Source organism: Cariama cristata, unplaced genomic scaffold (genome assembly GCF_000690535.1).
Source record: "Cariama cristata isolate BGI_N322 unplaced genomic scaffold, ASM69053v1 scaffold1075, whole genome shotgun sequence".
In the NCBI taxonomy this organism is placed as follows: Eukaryota; Metazoa; Chordata; class Aves; order Cariamiformes; family Cariamidae; genus Cariama; species Cariama cristata.
The window spans coordinates 68552-90497 of NW_009619004.1; the positions used below are offsets into that span (position 1 = coordinate 68552).

The following is a 21946-nucleotide window of genomic DNA, read 5'->3' on the forward strand; positions in this document are numbered from 1 at the left end:
CAGAGCAGAATTATTGTAATTATCTGGATGTAATCATAGGGTCCCAGATCAGATCCTGAAGTTCCAGATTCTGTCACACTGTTATAGAGGTATACTGCAAAGAACCCAGTAATTTCAAGTGTGGGCTACTCTGAATCCCTGTGCAGGCTATTAGCCTGAGAAAACTAAATGCCAATTAATGTCTAAGTAAATAATCTGAATTCTACTCAATGAAAGGAGAAACCAAACTGGTGACAGCTATTTTCAAACACTTGTTTCCTCAGGGTTGGCTGAGACTTTCCATCACAGGCCCTATTTAACAAAAAAGCCAGGCTACATCAAAAGCTAGGCTCCTACCTCTGCATTTGTCACTCAAGACACCCCTAATGTAATCTTGCTCTAGTGTAGATGACTAAAGTAGGTCAGAGCATTGGGCTCTGGAAGTTACTGTTTCTCTCCACTGCCTTGAAAGGCAGCCTAAGATGACAAGTCAGATGTAGGCACCTACACTGTAAACACCCAGACACGTCAGATGAATCCCATGTAATGGCAGGATTTCAAATAAAATTTTTGCTCTTGCAGAAAGCAATGACTTCTTGCCAAATTAAAAGGAGAAGGAAAGAAGCATGCAGTTTTGTGGTGTTTTTTTTTTTTTTCTGTATTTGGCCAAAATTGAAGTCGCAAAGTTCATTCTGCAGCTTCTGCACTACTGCATCTATACTACATCAAAATTTGTCTCGTTCTTAAGCAAACTGCATGACTCGTGATGCATTGTAGAAAATAGCTCCCTACTGCACTGTGGCCACTTACACAAAAAGTATGACAAGAAAACTATAATCTGGCCTTGTGGGAGTCTGACCCACAGAGAAACTGCAAGATGAGAGGAGAGAGAGAAACAAAAAAATCATTGTGTTTTCCTGGCAGTTCCATCCCTTGCATTCATGGGTACAAAAGAAATATTCCTTCTATTTTTAGAAGGAATACATCAGATCTTTCTGGATTTGAATCTTCTAGCTATAGCAACAGTAATACTTGAATTTTGGGGTTTAGCTGCTTTATTTGTAGATAACTGTATTCATTGTCTTCCAATCCCTGAACTGCAGACAAATCCATATAAATGAGGTTTGGCATCTTCTATGAACCTGTAAGCAGAACCTCCATAGTATTGTGCCTAAATCACAGCCTTTGAATTCTTTATCTTTTCTTAATTTTCCTTTTGAAATATGGAATTCTGCCCCAGAATATTTGAAACTTGTACACTTATAGTGCTAAGCTTCTTTTAGGTTGAAGCAGAAAGCTCCAAGTTAACGAGTTATGTTGTAGCTTAATTATATGGCTAGGTTGGGTGTGTGAAAGTAGCCACCACACACTGGAGAATAAATTGCTGGGTTTGGTTTTTCTTGATTTACAAGTTGCTATAAGAGGTGCATGTTCCCAGGGAGTGGTGAAAAGTAGGGGTGTGTTAAACAGGTTTAAGAACATTTTAAAGAGACACTGTCAGGTTTGAGACATAGTAGATTTGGTGTACTTCCGCCTTCCTCTTCCTTCCAAATAACATTTTCTGTTTCTGTGGTTACAAACAGCTGAGCTGCACCCTGCCTCTCTATTTAAGTGATACCACAAAATCCAGTGTAGCAGTTATGTGTCACACTGGTTGCTCTCTCTGTCTTTTTTCCTTTTTTTTTTGCCATTGGTCAGGAAATGAAATTGCCAGAACTGCTGTTCTTTGCACTCCTTGGAGAGCAGAATTCACATGCCGTTTAGTTCAGCCAGGAAAGTCTTGTTTTCTGTAAAAATAGCTGTGGGGAGGTCAAGGAACACTTGGGTCAAACTATTTCTCCACTCAGAGTGGTATAGAAGTTATTTGCTAGTGTTGCTGGGGTCACCACTTTAAGATCTGAAGTACCCCAGTCCAAAATCTGGTCTGCAAGTTCCCAGGAACCTCGGGAAAAGTCACATGATTTTGAACCTGAATTTTCTTGTTTCTTAGAAGTTTTGCATGGAGTACAGACATAATTTTAAATCTTTTATATACATAGCATTGGGGCTTTGAGCCTTGGAGAACTACAGGGTATTTTCTCCTTCTGGGTATCCTACTGGAACTAAGGATAGTTCCAATTGAAAATGAGAGCAATATTTCTTAAACAGATTTCACAAGAGATGACTGGAATATCCATTTCAATCCCCTGCTTAGTAGAGGAGAATAGAATTAGCAAAGCACAGTGTATACACAAACTTCAGTCTGCCATTATTGCAATAACACTGGAGTCTTTGTTTGGAAGGATTCAACCTCACTCTCTTGGGAACACTTTTAAATCGTTTTTTTTTATGCCAGGTGGTAAATATGTTAAATTTCGGATCTCTCTTGTGGCATTATACTATAGTACTTACAGTGATATGTGACATTCTGTATAGTAGAAACATTCAACACCAAAAGGTGCAGTATTTAGTTATTTGAGAAAACACATCTTTTAAATTCCCTCTTCTGATGGTAAGAAGAGACCACCATGACACACACAAAAATCTTTGTTAGCTAGTCCAAAGGTTAGTTCATGAACAGAACAGAGTGGGGACGTGAATTGCAAGTGCCACTGTTTGGAAGAGGCAGAGCAGATGGAGACTGAAATTTGGAAGTAGGTAGCAAAGTAACGGAAGAGGAGCTGAAATAAAATTGAAGGAGGGAGATGTCAAAGAGAAAATGGAAGCAAGTAGAAAAGGATTTAGAAGGTCAAAGATCAATCTGATCTCACATACTGACAACACAAATCCTGCAGAGCTGTGCTCATGAAGGGTGTTGAGAACTGTATGCTTGTATATGAAGATTAATATTTCTAACTGTTTTTTAAGCAATGATTGATAGAAGTGTTTGTATAAAAAAAAACAAACAGAACAACTCTTTCCTCAGAAATCTTACATTTTAGAAAAACTACAATCAAATGAAAAGAGATATGATGAGCAGTGAAGTTGGATGAGAACTATGTCATGAACAATGCATGGCATGTCAGCTATTCCTTCCACATGGCTTGTGACTGGGACAGATTAACATCTGAATTATGCTGCAGAAGGAGCAAATAAAGGCAAACACACAGGGTGAGAAAGGATGGTTGCTCAGCTGTAAACAAGGGAACCAAGGGATTTGAAGACAATGCCATAAACAAGCAACCCTCAAAGGTTCATTTATAGACTTTTAATATAATTTTTCTCAGGGTTTTGTGAGGTCAGTGCCCTAAACAGTCAAAGGTATAACTGCATGGACTACCTGTTCGGGAAACACCACAGAGATTGTCGTGAATCAGTATCTCTGTCATTTATCTAACTGTACAGTTCGGTGATCCAGTAAATGGGTGTTGACAATAGGTTTTGCAGTGAACAGCAAGGGTGCGGTTTCATTATCAGTTTAAATCGATCTATTACCACATTCCCACCAAAAGGAACAGTTATGCCTTCCTTGTCCTGCCCTTGGCCATGCTCTCCATCTAGTCTTTTAGATGGCCTCTGTCAGATCAGCAAACATCATGATCCTATTCACCGCAAGTCTTACAATCAAAAGAACTGAAGCAAAGCATATGAAAAAACCAAACAAACAGGGCAGGACAAGACCACCCCATTGTCGTAATGTGCTATTAGGTGGTTTACACCGGTCAGGAAACCAGCTCTTAAAATTAACATCTTAATTTAGCAACTACGGAAACAAAAGGACAGTTCACACCTCACAATCACTATTTTAACCTCTCTGTAAATTCAATCATATTGTTACTAGTGTTTTCCCTTTGCTATAGTAATTTCCCTGCCCTAACAGCTACAGATTTTTTTAATACAAGAGAAGTGTCCCACAGGATTTCAATTGAAAGGACTTGCCAACACTTAGAAGGAACCATCTATAGCCTTTCAGGGTATGTCCTAAGTTTCTTGCAGTACTGCATTAGCTTTCCTCTCATCTACAAATCACACCTTGCTCAAATCTCTACACATACACATATGGGAAAAGCTATCAAAACAATAATTGGGTAATATGGGTAATTTGTCAGTTATTACCCATTCATCTTCTTTTCCATACGGAAGAACTTTTTCTGATCTGAACATTTGTTTTCATATTAGTAGTCTTTGATGTCTTTCAGGCACTACTGGGAAGGGTAAAACTTGAGGACGGGATTTGAGTGACAGGAACCATTATCGCTTTAGGTATTAAGGAAGTCATCTCATCTCCCAAGAAGTCAATAACTCAAAAGGAAAAAAGATATACTTTCTTATATTTTTCCATCACTGCCCTTGAAGACAGACCGTACTGGTTTTGACCAGGATAGAATTTTCTTCATAGTAGCTCGTACAGTGCTGTGTTTTGGATTTGTGACCAAAACAGTGTTGATAACACAGGGAAGTTTTAGCTGTTGCTGAACACTACTCACACAGCATCAAGGCCTTTTCTATTTCTCACACTGCCTCACCAGTGAGCAGGCTGGGGGTGCACAAGAAGTTGGGAGGGGACACAGCCGAGATAACTGACCCCAACTGACCAAAGCGATATCCCATACCATATGATGTCATACTCAGCAAGAAAAGTTGGGCAAAAGGAGGAAGAGGGCACATTTGGAGTTATGCCATTTGTCTTCCCAAGTAACTGTTACGCATGATGGAGCCCTGCATTCCTGGAGATGGCTGAACATCGGCCTGCTGATGGGAAGCAGTGAAGGAATTCCTTAATTTTACTTTACTTGTGCATGCAAAGCAAAACTTTGCTTTACCTATTAAACTCTCTTTATCTCAACCCATGAGCTTTCTCACTTCTACCCCACTTTTACCTTTCAGATTTTCTTCCCCATTCCACCATGGGGGGAGTAAGCAAGTTGCTCAGTGGTGTTTAGCTGCATACTGTGGTTAACCCACAACATAGACTTTAATCAAATAATAGGATCAGTTCACGGATTCACAGAATCACAAAATTGTTGAGGTTGGAAGGGACCGCTTACAATCATGTAGTCCAATGCCCTTGTTCAAGCATGATCAGCTTGAGTTTGCTGTCTAGGATGGTGTCCAGTTGGGCTTTGAATATCTGCAAGGATGGTGACTCCACAACCTCTCTAGACAAACTGTTCCAGTGCTTGACCAACCTTGCAGTAAAGAAGGGTTTTCTTGTGTTCAAATGGAATTTAGTGATTTCTATTTTTTTGTCCATTGTCTCTTGTCCTTTCGGTGGGCACTACTGAGAAGAATCTGGCTGCGTTTTCATTTCCTCCCTTGATGAGATGCCTCTAAGCCTTCTCTTCTCCAGGCTGAACAGTCCCAGCTGCCTCAGCCTCTCTGCATATGAAACATGCTCCAGTCCCTTAATCATCTTTGTGGCCCTTCACTGGACTTGCTCGAGTAAGTCCATATCTTTATTGTACTGGGTAGTCCAGAACTGGACACGGTACTCCAGATGTGGTCTCACCAATGCTGAAGAGAAGAAGGATCACCTCCCTCAAACTGCTGGCAATGCTTTCACTAACGTGGTCCAGGAGGCTGCTGGCTTTTTTTACAATGAAGGGTGCCTTGCTTGCTCATGGTCTTCTTGTTGTCCACCTCCTGGACAACCTCCACTCCAAGGACCTTCTAAGCAAAGCAACTTTCCAGCCAGCGAGCCCCCAGCATGTACTGATGCCTGGGGTTATTCCTCCACAGATGTAGGACTTTGCCTTTACCGTTGTTGAAATGAATAGGATTCCTCTTTGCCCTGTTATCCAGCTTGTCAAGGCCCCTCTGAATGGTGACACAACAACCTGGCACATCAGCCAGTCTGCCCAGTTTTGTATTGTCTGTGAATCTGCTGAAGGTGCACTGTGCTCCTTTGTCCAGGTTATTAATGAAGATGGTGTACAGTATTGGCCTCAGTATTAAGCCCTGGGATACACCATAGTGACTTCAGTAGATTAGATTCAACCATCTAAAGCATAGACCTTCCTTCTTCTTATGATGAGCGACAATTTCTCTTCTCCCTAAGCAGTATGCAGACTATATAAATTGCTACTTCCCCACAGGGAGGACCAAGCCAGAATTAATAACTTTAAAGAGCAGTCCTTGCTCACTCTCTGCAATTATGTACATCTTCACTTCATGGGACAGCGCTAACCTGTTTCCTTCCTCTTTTTCTCCAGTCCTTGCCACATCCTGCCTCCGACAACCATGGTAGGTAGAAAAGATTAAGGGCTTCCTTGAACTCTTCATTTAATAACGAATAAGAAGGAAGGAGGTAATCACCCATACATTGGCAACTCTATAATTATAAAGTCAATGAAATGTAAACTATCTCCACTTCTGCCTTTTAATTAATTTATAGTAATTACTAAAATGTACTGATTTATTTTCATTCTTCTGTTGCTTCAGAGATGACTATTAAAAAGTTTGCAGAAAGAAAGAATAGTACAAGCCCAAAAACTGAAATTCATATGCAGGAGGCTGTTCAAATGTAAATATAAATATGTATTAGAAGCAAAGGAGATGAACATAATAAATAGGCATATTATATTGCAATGCTTCCACTGAGTCAAGTAGTATTTAATCACTTGCAGTTTTGTGTGAGTAAGTACTAAAAATGTTGCTCTGTGATGAACATCCAAGCTAATCTGAATACACAGGCACAGTATCTCATAAGCAGCAGTACTACAAAAGGTAAAATAGATAACAGCTTTGATTTATTCAACGAGGTACAGAATATGCATTCAGGTAAATATATGACACACAGTATAAGCAGACATCATAGATAGTGCACAGATGAGGGAAACTTTAACCACTACTTTATATATCTTAATTCCACAGTAAATTTCATGTTTGTAAAAAATAAAAGTTTACTGAGCTTAAATATAGTCATGTACAAAATTAATGTTCCAGATGCCAAGCTTTCTCTATAGTTGTCATAAGCAGTTTGCCATACAAACAGGAGGAGTCCGAGCTCTGGCCCCTGGGCTGCTCAGGTAGAGTCTCTGAACACGCGGTGCTCTGAACACACTTTCTTCTCAATTTGTGTTTAATGGAGTAGTCCTTAGTCAGTGTTTTGAAGTAACGATGGTGAACATCCATCTGTTTCTGGTTCCAGGTGGATGGAGCTCAGAATAAGGCACCTGCAAGCCAGATGTAAGGCATCCCCTGCCCTCAGTGTTTTTATATTGGCCCCTCCTAGGTGACTGCACAAAAGGAAAGGGAATTTCAGGTGGCTCCATATTCAGGGGTCTCTGACTCCATGCATCATTTAAGGCAGGCAGAGACGGCCTGACTCAGAGCTTTGCATAGCAATGTAGGTGGCAGACACCTCTCTGCATCCTCTGGTTATGTCTGTCCTTCCCTGAACTGCTCTGATATTCTTATTGAGACCTCCATAACTTCTCCTCATAAATCCAGGGAAAAACTCAGGACTAAGACTAAGGACAGATGCAAGATCTGAAATCCTCACAAAACAGCACCAAATGCAAGAGGTTAGATTACTCCCTTGTGACAGATACAAGGAAGTATCTGCTTACTTCTATCAGTAGCTAGGGATTTTCAGTACACGTACTTAGGCATGTCCAGGTATGAATTGTTATGGGTCTTGGGCTGGGGTCTGCCCCAGCTACTGCTACCTCTGCCTCCTAGCCCCACGCAGTGCCTTCAAGTCACAGCAGCTATTACATCTTGTTACACTGAAGCTTCAAGGAAGGATCAGACTTCAGAGCTTCTGCTATATTTCAGATTCACTCAGTACAATAGACAGAAAAATCTGTGAAGGGTTTATTCATTATTTCCGGCAGCACAAGATGAGTCTTCAGGAGGCTGCTCAAGCTGTATGAACAGATTTATTATCTTCATACTAGAGGGAGAGCAGTGCCTTTCTGACTGCAGGTCCTTGCACTTTCCTCTGAGGCATCTAGCTCTGGGCTCTGTCAGAAACAAATTACTGGCCTGGATGGTGTGTAGGTCTAATCTAGTGTGTCCATACCTCTATAACGGAAAGCATTAAAAGCAGAAATGCCCTTTTTTCTACCAGCCTTCACAACAGAAAAGAGTGATCCAAAATATAATAGAGCTATTGAAAACTTACAAATACCCAGGTCAGGTTCCCCCTCACTTTTAACTGTAACAACTGATTTAATTGGTTTAATTTTCCACACTCTCTCTCAAAAACCAAATATTTTCATCCAGATACCCATTAGCCCAAAGATCACAGGACAGGACAATATACACAAGTCTGAAGAGGATACATACTGCTAATTTAATTTAATCACAATCTATTAAGTATTTACATAAATACAATCCTCCAAGGGAATATGTTTTTATTTTGCCAAGAGCAGTTCCTTGAAGGATGATAGGGTAAGAAATAATACACATATTATTAGAAATAATTACTTAGAGGTAAATGTACTAATTTTAATTAAATCAGGTAATCCTGAGACTTCCCATACTTTCAAAAAATCATTTATTCTGCTTGCACTACTTTATAGTTGCTTTTAGATATTGGCAGTACTTCTTTTCTCCTGTGGCAAAGTCCTGCCTTCCATCCCCTTAGAAGGACACTGTCTCAGTTCCACTCTCCCTGAAGTAATATAAAGACTCAGACAGTCTTCATCTGATGGGGCAACTGCAGAGAATAAAACAGCCCCTCACCTTACCATGATCTAAGACAAGAGTAGCTGCTCCTAGATGGGTAGGACTTCCTCGTATACCCCATATATAGACCTGACCCTCTTCAGAGGTTGCTTTCTGTAGTACAGAGCTGGATCCACAGCAATCCCTTCCCTATTTTACATCTCCTGCCAGATGATTTTAGGACTCAAACCAAAACAAATCTGCATTCAATGCAGGAAGCTCTCTTTCAGAAACAGGGCTTTCAGGTAACAACAGATAAGATAATAAAATAGTGCTGTTGGCTTCCAACCCCGCATGTATTCTGCATTAAAAGCACTATTCAATTAAGTTTATTTCACAAATAAGGAGAATTTGAGTGTAATAAATTTATATTTTACTATTCAAGCAAGAAGATTAGGAAATAGAAACCGATCTAGACTTGAGCCATTGTGCAGCTCAGAGTTCGCAGTAATGTTCACACTGGTAAAAATAATCGAGTATTTTAACAAGGCAGTTCTGCTGGAAAACCACTGACCTATAGAGTCCTATGCACTTAGTCTTTTGAAAAGTTAAACAAATTATTCTGTAAAATGAAATTTAAATTAAAAGCTGTAACTCTAAAAACCCTCATCCCACCTCTTGCCGTTCTCTAGAAAAATATAAATTCCATAGGTGGGTCATTGTACTCTCAGTTCTCTAGCCACATATATGTATGTCTCTGTGTCGGTATCTGCCTAGTTTGGAGCAAGCAACTTGGTATCTACTTCACATTTAAACTGGGTGAGGAGTATCCAGAGGTGATATTCCCCTGACGAAGACCTGAAAAGTGTTTGGTGCAACACATGTTTGCAGGAGTTGCCTGACCTAGCAGGCAATGCTGGGCACTTCAAAAACCAGAGTTGTCACAAATGCCTTATTATAAAATAGACGTGATCATAGCTGGTGTAGTAGCAAAGGACCTCTCTTGTTTCATTCATAGTTTCATTTGTGATTGACACCTTGCTTGCATCCAGGAAAAGAAAGTGGCCACAGCTGTGCTGCCTCCTATCTAATAAACCCACACTTAGTACACTGCCCTGAGTGAAGGGCACTGCAGTTTCTTAGTCTGGCATTAACTCCTTTATATTTTGCATGTGCTCAAAGAGAAAGCACAAGGGAAAAGTAGGAGCTGAAGCCTTTTTCCTAAAGAAAATGTCCAAACTACAAATTCTGAAGACAGGAGGTTCCATCTCCCTACATATCAGAGAAATAACCATCCTGTGTTTTTCAGATGATGCCTGCGGTACAACTAAGAGTGATGTAGCTATTTCGTGCTACTTACAAGAACAGGTAAATAAACAAAAATGCTGCATCCAGTTTTTGCTACAAAAATGCGTGAATAAAAAGGTATAAAAAAATCTTATCACTATCAAAGTTATTGCCACGTTTGTGTTGTATGAAGTGCTGTTTGAGATTAGCAATACCAGTTCTTTAAACGTTTTGTAAGGATATCTAACACAAAGTATAAGAGCAATTTATTTTGTCTTAGAACATGAAAGAGATTTAAAACACCACTTGTACTATCTAAATATGCTTGTATCTGTCAATAAGCCTCCTGCTACATTTCACAAGGTAGATCCACAAGTTGTGTCTTCTAGCTATGCTCTACTCAGCCTTCTGAAAAAAAAAATAAAATTCATAGCTCAGCACAAAATCTCTTCTTTTTTGTTCCTGCAACACAATCAAGTTTTTGAATCCTCCAGTTCTATTACTGAAATGCTATGGTTGTTATGAAGTATGCAAGGTACTTTATAGCCTGATCTAATATGGGGAAAGACTGTCCAGATGAGTCCACCTCAAAACTTGCAGGAGGTTTAACTACCCCTTCCTAGACTTCATCCTGACCACACACTTGCCTGCAAGAGTAGTGAATGTCTCCCAATGACCATGGCGTGGCTCTTTTTATTCATATACATTCACTTCTCTTCAGTTAAGAACAGAACTCACACAAAAATTACATCCACAAGAGGGATTCTAACATTTAAACCAAGTAACTGACACTCTTGTTTCTGAACAGATCATGCAGCAAAGGCCATATTAGATACTTGACAGCCTTCAGTCTGGGAGCTAGTGCAAGTACCTTTTTATAGAAGAAATATTTAATCTTACTATATCCGCTTGGTTATTTGTAATGCAGGTTCCCTGAAAACTGCGACCGTTACCGATTTGCAATTATCGATTCCAGAACATACTTACAATTTAGTGCAATTCGCGGTTTGAGCACTAGGTGGAAACAGAGCGATGAAAATAAGCACCGTTATCGCATGTTCAGCACAACGAGTGCAGAAGCTTTCTCCAACACACATGACTGAAATCCCAGAAAGGGGAAATGGCAGCTTAAATCCGCTTCATTTTGTTGGGGACCTCTGTCATTCTCATTTCTTGCACACAAGAATAAGAGAAAATATTCTCTCTAGCCTTCTTAAACTTGATTTTCTTATTTTCTTTCCTTGCTGACTTGCTTTAAATTTTGGCACACGTATTCAGAGTGCTCAGATATATTTCTATTGATTGTTGTTGAAGTATTTCAGTAGAAATTAGTACCTGAATCAGACATGTAGCAGTCTTTCTTCTATTGCTCTTGCAGTTTTGCAAAACTTAGACTGAGCTGCTTTTGTCTGCTGCCACTTGCTTGTCATAGATTCAAAACAAATAAAATAGTGAAAATAGAAATTAATGCTTTCCTTTCACTCACTGCATGCTTATGCAACAAGAAAAGTACAGCTAGAAAAGTCACCCTAATTTTACTCCTTTGTATAACCAACCCAGTTCTAGGAACCTCTTTATTATTAATCTAAACTTTTTCAGCTCAAGAAAGAGAACTGAAATGATATTTAGCTTTGGATGATAGCCATCTTTTAGATATCGTGTTGCTTGTGGAAAACTTGGCTCCAGAAAAATCCATATGCAGAATGCAACTGCAGCAAAAGCCCACAGAAATAAGGAGGAATGATGTAGCACTTCATTGGAAACCACAAAGCAGAACTGAGCTGCGCAACAGCAATGCCGGTCCAAGCATGCGTGGCCAGGATGGGACATCCAGGCATTCTCCTCTTACCTCCAAGAAATGATCAATCTTAGTGTAAGACCATCCATTTGAAAGGATACAGTCATGACTTATGCAGCCTCAAAAGAGACTGACCTAGTCATCCCTCACCCCTTTCAGTACTGCCTGCAGAGCTTGAAAGGTCTGGGTTAAGAAGCTGGTATAGTAGCGAGGGACTTCTCTAGTTTTATTTAGAGTTCATGACATGCTGTTTCATTTGTGATTGATACTTTGCTTGAATCCAGAATGAATACATAACAAACCATGAGGTTTCCTGCAATATTTTCACTTCTTCCAAATTCTTCTAGATTTTTAAATTAAAACATTGGTGATCACCAATAACTTATCCTATTTCATTCTGCATGTTTACCCAAGTTCCGCCTCTTTGCCCATCTTTTAATACAAGAGGGCAGATACTAGTATCACTGGCCAATTTAGAAAATGTTTGAAGCAGATTTCAACCGCCTGAGGTGACTTAGTCAATTGGCTCAGATGCCAGAGCAAGTATTCATACTGGTGGAATGCAAGTCAAAATCTTAAGTTAACTTGAAACCTGTTGAAGCTTGGGGAGTAACTAAGCCTATTGTTCCTGATCCAAGTAAATATAACCTTCTATCTACTGGATATTTCAATTCAATATGTTAGATCAAATGATTTTGAGTATATTTTCTAAACTCTGTAGGAACAAATGCTAGGCTAAACTCAAAAAGCAAATATCAGGTAGGTGCGTAAGACCTACTGTCTGCATTCCTAAAGAAAGTTTGTGTGTGATGGGTGCAAGAAAAATTAAATAAGGCAAGATATAAATGCAATTATAAAGTAAAAACTTCTGATTTGGAAGGGTTTTGAGGAATTCAGTGCCATCTGCCATTGAATTAAACCTACCAGTGGGATACTGTATATTTCCTCAAAGCTTTTTGAAAATTAAAAAAAAAAAGAATAAATTCTATAGAACACATAGGGTCTAACTTAGTTCTTTGTCTCTAACAAGATGGTCATCCCAATCCTTATCCTTGAGTTCATCATTTAGAGGAGAAGGCACATGTTAAATAACATGGAAATCTCCTTGCAATACAATGAAACAGTGTCAGCCATCCTTCACTTAGGATTGAAAGGTAACGAACTCCTAAATAAAATACAGCAATTGTTAAATGCAGAATGACCACACATCTTTAAGAAACCAGGTTCTTGTATACATTCAGTATCATCTCTGCTCGAAACAGTGTCTTCAATTTGTCCTGTTATTCCAATTCTGCTAAGTATGTAGGAACTGGATTTTATATCAATGGGACTTTTTATTATAGTATAGCTACATAACTGAACAATTTCCTGATGCCAGCTTAAAGAAGTCATGTATTAGTGCTGAAATAAGAAGAAAAAAGAACTTTTCAGGACAATCAGAGCCCAGATTACATATGACAGGAGTGCAGGGGAAATGCTGCTTGTAAATTAGGCAGAGGTTATACGGAAAACACTGAAAGTCAAACACAAATCTTCTTCTTCTTTATTTTTTTAAATTTCAAATTAATCCACATATCCAATTCCACAGGTAAGCTTATTGCTATAACATGGACTTACCAATTTTGGCACTGAAGACTGTAGCTCGGGAGAGCTTTCCGGATGCAAGAACTTCCACTGTTTATAAATCTGTTGATTTATTGACCACTGAATAGAGGACCCCTAATGTGCCTCCAGTTACTACTTCCTACAGCTAAAATCCCTCTTCTACCAAGAGTCAAGTTTCAGGTTAAAGCAGACTGAAAATTTGCCTACTCTGTTATCTACTCTTACTGGTTGGCAGTTGCTGTTAATGACTGAAAGTGTTACTAGGAGTGGTTTTGGCTTTGAACAGGATGGTTGTGAGTCAACATGTGGGATAAATCCAGACATGCCCAGCTTTCCTCCTGCTCTGTAAACAAAGTGATCTGATACAGAAATCATGACTTTGATGATCTTTAGGTGGAATAAACATATCTGCCTTTCTGACATATAAAGACTGTCTTCATACTGAGCCCAACAGGCATGTGACACAGGTTATTTTTTGAGGCACTCTAAATTGCAATGATGTCCTTGTCTGCAAGGTCAAGCATGAATAATAAACACTAAGAGTGAGATCTGGCTGCTCTAAAGCCATGACCAAAATCCCACCTATCTCAACAGAATAATGGCATCGCCCCAAGGCATTGCAGACCACTTTGGAGGAGGCTTCCTGCAGAGTTCATTTTCTTCCTCTCCATCTTACTCCTCTGGCCACTTCTTTGCATCTTCTCCAACTTTGCTTCCAGCCAATTTCCTGTACCAGAACACCACTCACGACAAAATTCCCCATCCTCTTCCCACTGTTTCCTCAAACAGGCTGCCTTTATATTCTGGTTTGTTTTGGTCAAGTCAAATTCCAGCTAATAGTGTAATCTGAAATCTTTACAGACTACTTTTTTTTCCCAGGTGAATAGCCACATTGAAGCAAGAGTCATTCAACTGAGTACTTTAGAGCATGTCTTCATGCTACACATCATGGGGATACTAATTTGCTTTCCTGGGTTATTATCGCACATTACAAATCTAGGTACTGTAGAATATCTTCTGCACGCAGACTGGATTCTAAGCAGATGACCAGCAGGATTTTGTATTCATTCACTGAAGCTAGTAATTGTCACTGTAAAACCAGAATTGGAGATATAAAATGTTAAAGGAATATATTCAACAGACAAACTGGAACTGTGCTTTTGCAACAGAGGACATCAGGAATTTGTGTTTCAAATGTATGGAAATAAACTGGTCATAGACAGAAAAAGACATATACAGCCATATTCTTTGCAGACTTTACCGAATCCTGCCATCTCCAATAAACTGAACAAACAGACAGAAATACAGTTTTCAAAATGTTTGTTAAGAAAATTCAAGGAGAAATGACGACATGGAATTAAAGGAATAAGAAGGCTGATTCCAGTGAAGTCAGGATTTCTCCATGAGTGGTTACTTACATCATCTGCTTATCCACAATGAATCTGTGGGGTTTTGTCCCTCCCTATAATATTGTGGAATCACTATCATGAAAGTCAACACTTTGTTCTTTACTTTGACATCCTGTAAATGCCACTGACATTCTGTAAAGGCCATTGAACTGCTCTGAATTTTGTTTATATTAGAATGTATTTTTTCAGATAAAGTGAATAGTATTATAATTTATCAGACAGTGCAGTATACGTTCTACTTTATCACAGATAATAGAAAACTGGATCTCTGCAGCAATGCTGCATCTGTAACACAGTTACTTGCAGAATCTGTATGCAGGGCATAACAAAATTTGCTTATTAGTCAAATTAGGCTATCAAACTGGCAGGCCATGGAAGAATTCTCAAATGGTCCTCAGATCATTTTCCATCATCCTTTAAAATGGTAAAATTATTTGCCATTGGATCTTTGAGTAAACAGCTATAAAGTAATCTCTCCCTTAGTTGTCAAAGAGTTTGACAGCCTTTGATTAAGGTATAAGCATCTTAGATGCAGAGCTGCTGCTTGTAAGATACTTTTAGAAGCACAAGCCTTATCTAAAGTCAAAAGTAGTTTATATCTGTGTGGTTTGCTTAGTTTTTGGATGCTGATCCTCATCTTCATAACTAAAAGGTACTGGAAGTAATTCATTATGAGCTCTGTATACACAGATGTAGGAATGCATGAACATAGTAACTACTTGTGTTTAACTCAACCTCCACATCAGGTATCTTTTAAGTTATTTAAATAGACTGATAGACTGCATGATATTATGGTAAGTGAGTCTTGGATAGCATAAACTATAATGACTTTATACAACCAAATAAACCAGTATCTGCCAATACTCAGTGGACAGTACTGAAAATAACATTTATACAGTAATTTATTAGTTTGACACAATAGTTTCCTATCAAACTTGTTCATAACTAACAATATGTTAGAACATTCACCATACTTGATCATAAAATCATAGTGAATGATTAAGTAGCAGTTTTAACAATATTTTAATAAGACAGCAGTGTCTATTTAATGTCAGTTAGCAAGGACTATAATTCTACAAAGTGTACACCGCCTGCAAGCCTGTGATTCTTGGATAGTAATTCAGCAGATGTTAATTTTATGTCAGTTCTCTGTCACCCCATCAAAACCTTTGATTCAGTGTCCCTTGTAAAATGGCAGAAGTTCAAGAACATATCAAGGTATGAAGAGCTTAAAGCACATGCAGTCACTGACAAATATTATCACGCAGTCAGAATAATTGCTACTAAAAAAAGCCAGCAGCTATCAAGCAGCATTTTAGTCTTAATTCAGAATAACTACAGTGTATTAAGCCCCCCTGTGCAGTTTCTAACTGGAGATACTTTAAAATATTTCCTTTCCAGCTGAAATGAAGGGAACTATTGAATAACTCTTATCGACTCGTGTTTCCCCAAACTACAGGGGAAATCACAAGAGAGTTTCAGTTACAAGTAGGCACAACTTCTCTTTCATTGTGTAAAAAAAAAAAAAAATCAAAAAAACAAGCTGGATTTTAACTGATAACATATCTTCTTATAGGCATGTTTTAAATAGAAGCCTATTAGGTACATGAAAAATGAAATCTTCTCTTCTTACACACAATAGACAGAACTGTGTGACTTGTATCTTAAGAATGCTTTCAGTTCATAGTGTTTTGTGTTAACCATGTCTTCTATAACTCTAAGGAAGACTGAACTCAAACTATAGGCTCTCATACTATATATAAATTGAAATAGACTGCTTTTGGTCTTGGATAAAGAAATCACAAAATCAAGTAGTCCATTGCAATGCAGTACGGATATGTAGTATTTTAATGCATTAATAGAAAAAATGGAAAATTTGACTTCAGGAGGTAGGATTGTTTCTTTCATAGAAGGTAGCTCAGCAATAAATGCCTGCATCTGTTCTTCAGAATTGAAATGGCACATCTTAAGCCATTCCAAATGAAAAAGGGCAAGTGCCAGACTTAAAGATAGCAAGAAATTCTTGTAACATCAGCTGTGAACAAAGTCAGCCCCAGTAGCTAAAACAGAAGGGAATACAACATAATTACTTCCAGTGTTCTCAGGGGCCTTGCTCATATTCATAACCATGAGAATTAAAGCTATGCATGACTCATTAACTAAGCTGTTTCCTTCCACAGGTGTGATGTAAGAAAAAATAAAATTATAGAGGCATAAACTGTCTTCAGGAGGACTGTCACTGGGTCACTTAGCTTCATCGTGCAGAGTGCCTACAGGTTAAAGCTGCCTATTCACAACGTAGCAGGGAGAAATGTCTCCTTTCTTGCTTTACTAGTGGAGAGCATGCAGGCTAGCAGACAAAGAAGTCAGCTGGTCACTTCAGCTTTGCAGAGCTGGTGATCTCACCCTCTCCTCCCACTATTACAGAGTAAAGAGCAGTCTGACTGATTGCTTTTATTTTATTACCTACTCTCCTGACATATGAGAGAAGTTGACGCTCAGTTCTTGGCCGCTTAAATTAATTTGGAATTATTGGACACAAGCCAGCTGATGATGACAGTGCTTGGGATTTTCTTCTCCCTGTAGAAAAAAGAAAACAGTGCTGGACAGTTACATCAGAGCTTTTTAGCAAGGCATTAATAAATCATGTGAAGATTACTGATACTGATGATTACTCACAAGCAATACTTTAGATCTCAAGTTCCTGAAAAGAACCAGGTGCCTGAAAATACGTATTTCAATGATTTGTTGTGGATTAAGAATGTTTGCCTTCTCTGTACTGTTTGGTGGTATGAAATGAATTAATCACTCACAGAAATACTACAAAAAAGTTATTGCTTGATTCAATGTTATGTGTGCATAAAAGTAGAACTAGTACGAATAGAATCTACTTCATTTTGAGAATTGTTACTTATGAACAGAGTATCTAGGTTTATTCATTGCTCATTTAGTGATGGAGTTTAAATTTGCCTAGCAAGCAAAGAAAAATACTGGTAAAAAAACCACTGTTTCTCACTCTCATGGAAAATAGCAACATTATTTTGACAGTTAGACTGATTATCTACAGAACTGAGAAACAGATGCTGAAAAAAATCTACATGTCCAAAATCTATATATGGTATTTGTGGGAGAACAAAAATGGGGAGAATGTCTGTTGAATAAACTATTTCAGAACTGTGTCACTTGATCTACCTTGTTATTTTGCACACTAGCAAACTGCTGAAAAACATTTTATACAGCTTCGCTCTTGTGTTTCTTCCTTGCTTTGTGGTGCTATATCCAACCCTGGATGTTCTGCCACTGTTTTTCTATTGCTTTAAACAAAAGCTGCTGCTTTGATCATCTGTAACATGTGCCAAGACACAAGACAGATGCTCCAATGGTGCAGTTGTGCACCCTCAGAAGAAAGCTTCTTATTATTGGAGAAAAAATGATCTCTGCACTTGAGATTAAAGAAAGGATTTACTTCTCCTTTGTTTATTCTCCTGTTGCAGGCAAAGTGCAGCTGCCTCTGAGAATGGCCACGTACTCGTAATCAGGAGGGGAGATGTGTGATCAGTGAAAAGGATTGGGCAGGAGAAGATATGGATTTTTATTCTGGTCTTCCTTTGTCACCTAGGCAAGTCCCCTAACTGCGAGACGCATTACTTCCACTCTTTAGTGGAGCTGATGATGGTAAATCTCCATTCATGAATGAATGTAAACAGAAGTTTTAGAAACAAAATGCAAATTCATGTTTGATTATTTACAGTTTTCAAGGGACATTCTCAAGTAACTTGCAGTCCTTCTTTAGAAACCAAAGGATTTCACTACTTTATAAAGAAGAAGCTGTGAGGATGGACAGGAGGAACACCATGGCATACCTAAACTTCTTATAAGGAGGCAATGCCCGTAGCCAGTATCAAGCTCCTTGCTAACAGCAGGGGAGGTGGAAAAGGGACTGAAGAGTTCCCATTGTTCGCAGAACTGGGAAAATAAAGGCAATGACGCCCTCTTCCCAGCTGTCAGGAAGAAAGTCCCATTACACCTGTTACCACACTGCAAAATCTGCCTTCACTGCCAAAGAGTTTTCAAAGGGCAACCTTACACTAACATGTGCTGGCCAGTGCATCCTGATACCATTTTGGAAGGGCTTTCTATCAGTGTGGATTTGCATTTCATTTATTTATTTATTATTGATTCTCTTACCAGCTTAAGTCCAGGCACTGAATTAGTCTCAAAAGGTAGCTCCTTTTTTGTCTAACTCTTCTTCTCTATGTGGATCCACTGTAAACTGCACTGACTAGCTGTCTCCAAGGCAAATCTGTTAGAGAAGCAACAAGCCACAGGCAGTGAGGACATGAGCCAGTCTGTGGCAGTTGGCCATGGCATCAGGAATTGATCCCTTGCTCTCTTTTAGCAGTGTAGATATAGCCGAGGGCTATGTGTCAAACTACGGCCAAAGGTATTATAGTCTGCACGGGCTGGGCAGCACACTCTGGCACTGGATTACTTCGGCACAAGGGAAAACTTGGAAGACATTTGAGCTTTTGGGTTGCCTAAATGAAGAATATTGCTATGGGATGTCAGTCACTGAAAGCAGAGTCTTTATCGACAGTGAGAAGAGCACTGTGGGTTGTCCAGGTTTTAATCTGAGCTCTTCTCTTCTCTGGACATTTTATCTTTCTATGATATTTCTGAGAAATAGTGGTTGAGGGACAAGAGGAAATTTTCATCTGGAGTACAAGTTGTGGGAACTGTGGATATGAAATTACATAACTGACAGATGGCATTGAAGCAGAGCTGTTTAGACCTATCATGAAGCTGTGGGTATTGTTTAAAGGGAGGTGGAGACACCACCGTTTCATAGCAGGAGTGAATAGTAGCTTGATCTAAATGTCAATTTGCAAACAAAGGAAACCTTCTACAAACAGTTCTCAAGAATGCAAAATGTGCAATGAGCTCCTCTACATGTAAAAGTGAAATATAGAGCAACACATATTTGGCAACACTGGTTGATGAATAAACATGCCACAACTGGAAAATGGGTACAGCTAAGTGCTAAAATAGGCAGCTTAATAGAAAGACAGACTATAGAATGCATTCACTTTTAATGGGAGGAAGGAAGGGAGGAGAAGAAGGAAGGAAGGGAGGAAGGAAGGAAGGGGAAGAAAAGAGAAAAAGAAAAGGAGAGGGATGGTGGGAAGACTTTATATTTTTTTTTACTTTCCTGTTAAATTGCATGAGTAAATAAAAAATTTATATTAGAGCTACACAGAAATTCTACAAAATGGCCTTCACAATTAACATATTCTGGGCTTGTTTTTGTTTTAATAGTTTTTGCTGTAGTGGAAATCTGTCCTCCATCTTCTTCCCATCGCCTAAAGATTTTCTGACAAAACCATCAGGGCTGCGTTAACAATTCAGAATGACTCAGTCATACTCTTCTGCCAGATCAAATCCAACTGTCCCAAACAAAGCATAACCTCTGTGGTTTCAGTTAGACACTTCAAATATGTACTTCTAAAAATAAACATTATCCCTTATTTCCTATGACTAGACAAGAAGAGTCACAACTTAAAGATAGTCTTGAAATATTTCTAGGAAAATAAAAATAGTGATGATTGTTGGCTGAAGTAATTCCCTTGCAAAGTATTAACCAGGGATGATAGTTTAAATACCATCATAGAGTCACAGCAGAAATAAAATTTATTGATACACCCACTTTGCTAAGTTATATTTTTGTACAAGTGAAATGACCCCATCCAATGACCACGTATGCAATCTCACTCAAAAGAACAAAATGAAAAATAAACCCATTCACTTTTTAATATGGTTTCGCCATTCTTTCTTCTAAATCTCAGAGATATTTATGCTTAAACAGGAGTCAGTTACAGTTCATCACGTTGTTCCAGCTCTACAGTTGTAGCAGTACAATGCCATTAGTCATTCCCAGAACCATAGCCATTAGAGATTGAAGTGACCTTTTAATGTCATCATGTCGTACCCTGATTCCTGCTATCCATGGCAACAGACTAATGTCAAACACACAATTATGACTTCACTGCAAAATGTAGCAAAGGAGAAGCTGATTTCCAGTTGTAAGCTAAATTTCAGAAGGCAGAGGCCTAGCCTTTACCATCCAAATGAAAGTCATTTGCATTTCATTTGCAAGTTGTTCTGCAGTCAAGGTATTTCTAACCACCCACCTTACCTTAGTACTCAGATAAAAAATTGATTGTGTACCTTGGGCAGAGGAGGGAAAATAAAAATGGCTAAGTCATGGAGAAGTCAGTGTTTCATCCAGGAACCTTCCAAACCAAGGACAGCTTGTTTGTAAAGCTGGATGGACATGGTTTATCTGCCTTCCTTACACCCACCGAAGACTGAAGGCCCCTGCCTTGTGGGGATGGGGGTATAGACAGGTCTATATCCTTTTGATATGACGTGGACTCCAGCATGACCTGCTTCTCAGCTGTATCCCCCATCCCCCTGCAGGAACCACTCTGCTCCAAATCAGACCGAAGTAACATGTCTGCAATACGAGGAGGTGGAACCTGGGATAAACACAGAAATTAACCAACATCATGGTGTAAACACACTTTTGGAGATGAGCAATTAGTTTCTATCTGGCTGGATGTATCTAGGTATGTGTATATCTGAAATGCATCACTCTAAAGATATTTCAGCTTGATTTAGACTAAATGCTATATAACAGTTTCAATGTAACACTGCATTTATGGTAATTAGCCCTTCCTCAGAGGTAGGAATAACTAGTTAGGGCCACTGCCACGCTAATACAGATCTATTGTTTGTAGGACCTGAGCTAATGTGTTATACAGGGCTATTGACGGAAACATACCTGCTTGTTCCAAGTGTGTTGCACTTCACTGAAACTCACTTGTGAGTTTTCCTGGTATACACATATTATTGTAACATGATGAAAAACATAATCAAGCCTCCTTTATTTGTGGTTAATTGAATTGCTACAGTAAATTTATTTATTTTGCAAGAAAAATGACATAGGAGTTTGAACTCCAAGTGTAATCACATCAAGATCATGTATCAAGAATTGAGATGTGTCACTCAATTTCTTAGCTGGACCTCTCTCTCTCTAATAGGATGTATAGGAAAATTCAGAAAGAATTAAAAACTTCACAATTATTGCAGAGGTTTAGTGTCCTAAAGCATCTCATCTCTGGTATAAACTCAGGCTACTGCAGACAGAGACCTGTGGTAATATAGCACTGAGTAAAAGTAACATGCTTAAAAATGTGCTTAGACAGAGATACGTGAGAAAGGGATATTATTTTGTAATGAAGAAGATTCATTTCCCACTGCCATTTAAGCAATCAAA

At 38.8% G+C, this 21946-nt stretch overlaps 1 protein-coding gene across 1 annotated transcript in view; it reads right to left on the reverse strand.

The window, feature by feature from the left end:
* The window catches only part of SCEL (sciellin), a gene marked incomplete at both ends in the record, with an annotated part of 76866 nt that extends 55720 nt beyond the window's left edge, over positions 1-21146 (reverse strand). Inside the window, one exon of the mRNA XM_009701059.1 lies at positions 20970-21146. Within this exon, the coding sequence (XP_009699361.1) occupies positions 20970-21146 (177 nt within the window). The remainder of the gene's footprint in view (positions 1-20969) is intronic.
* Positions 21147-21946: the final 800 nt, after the last annotated feature.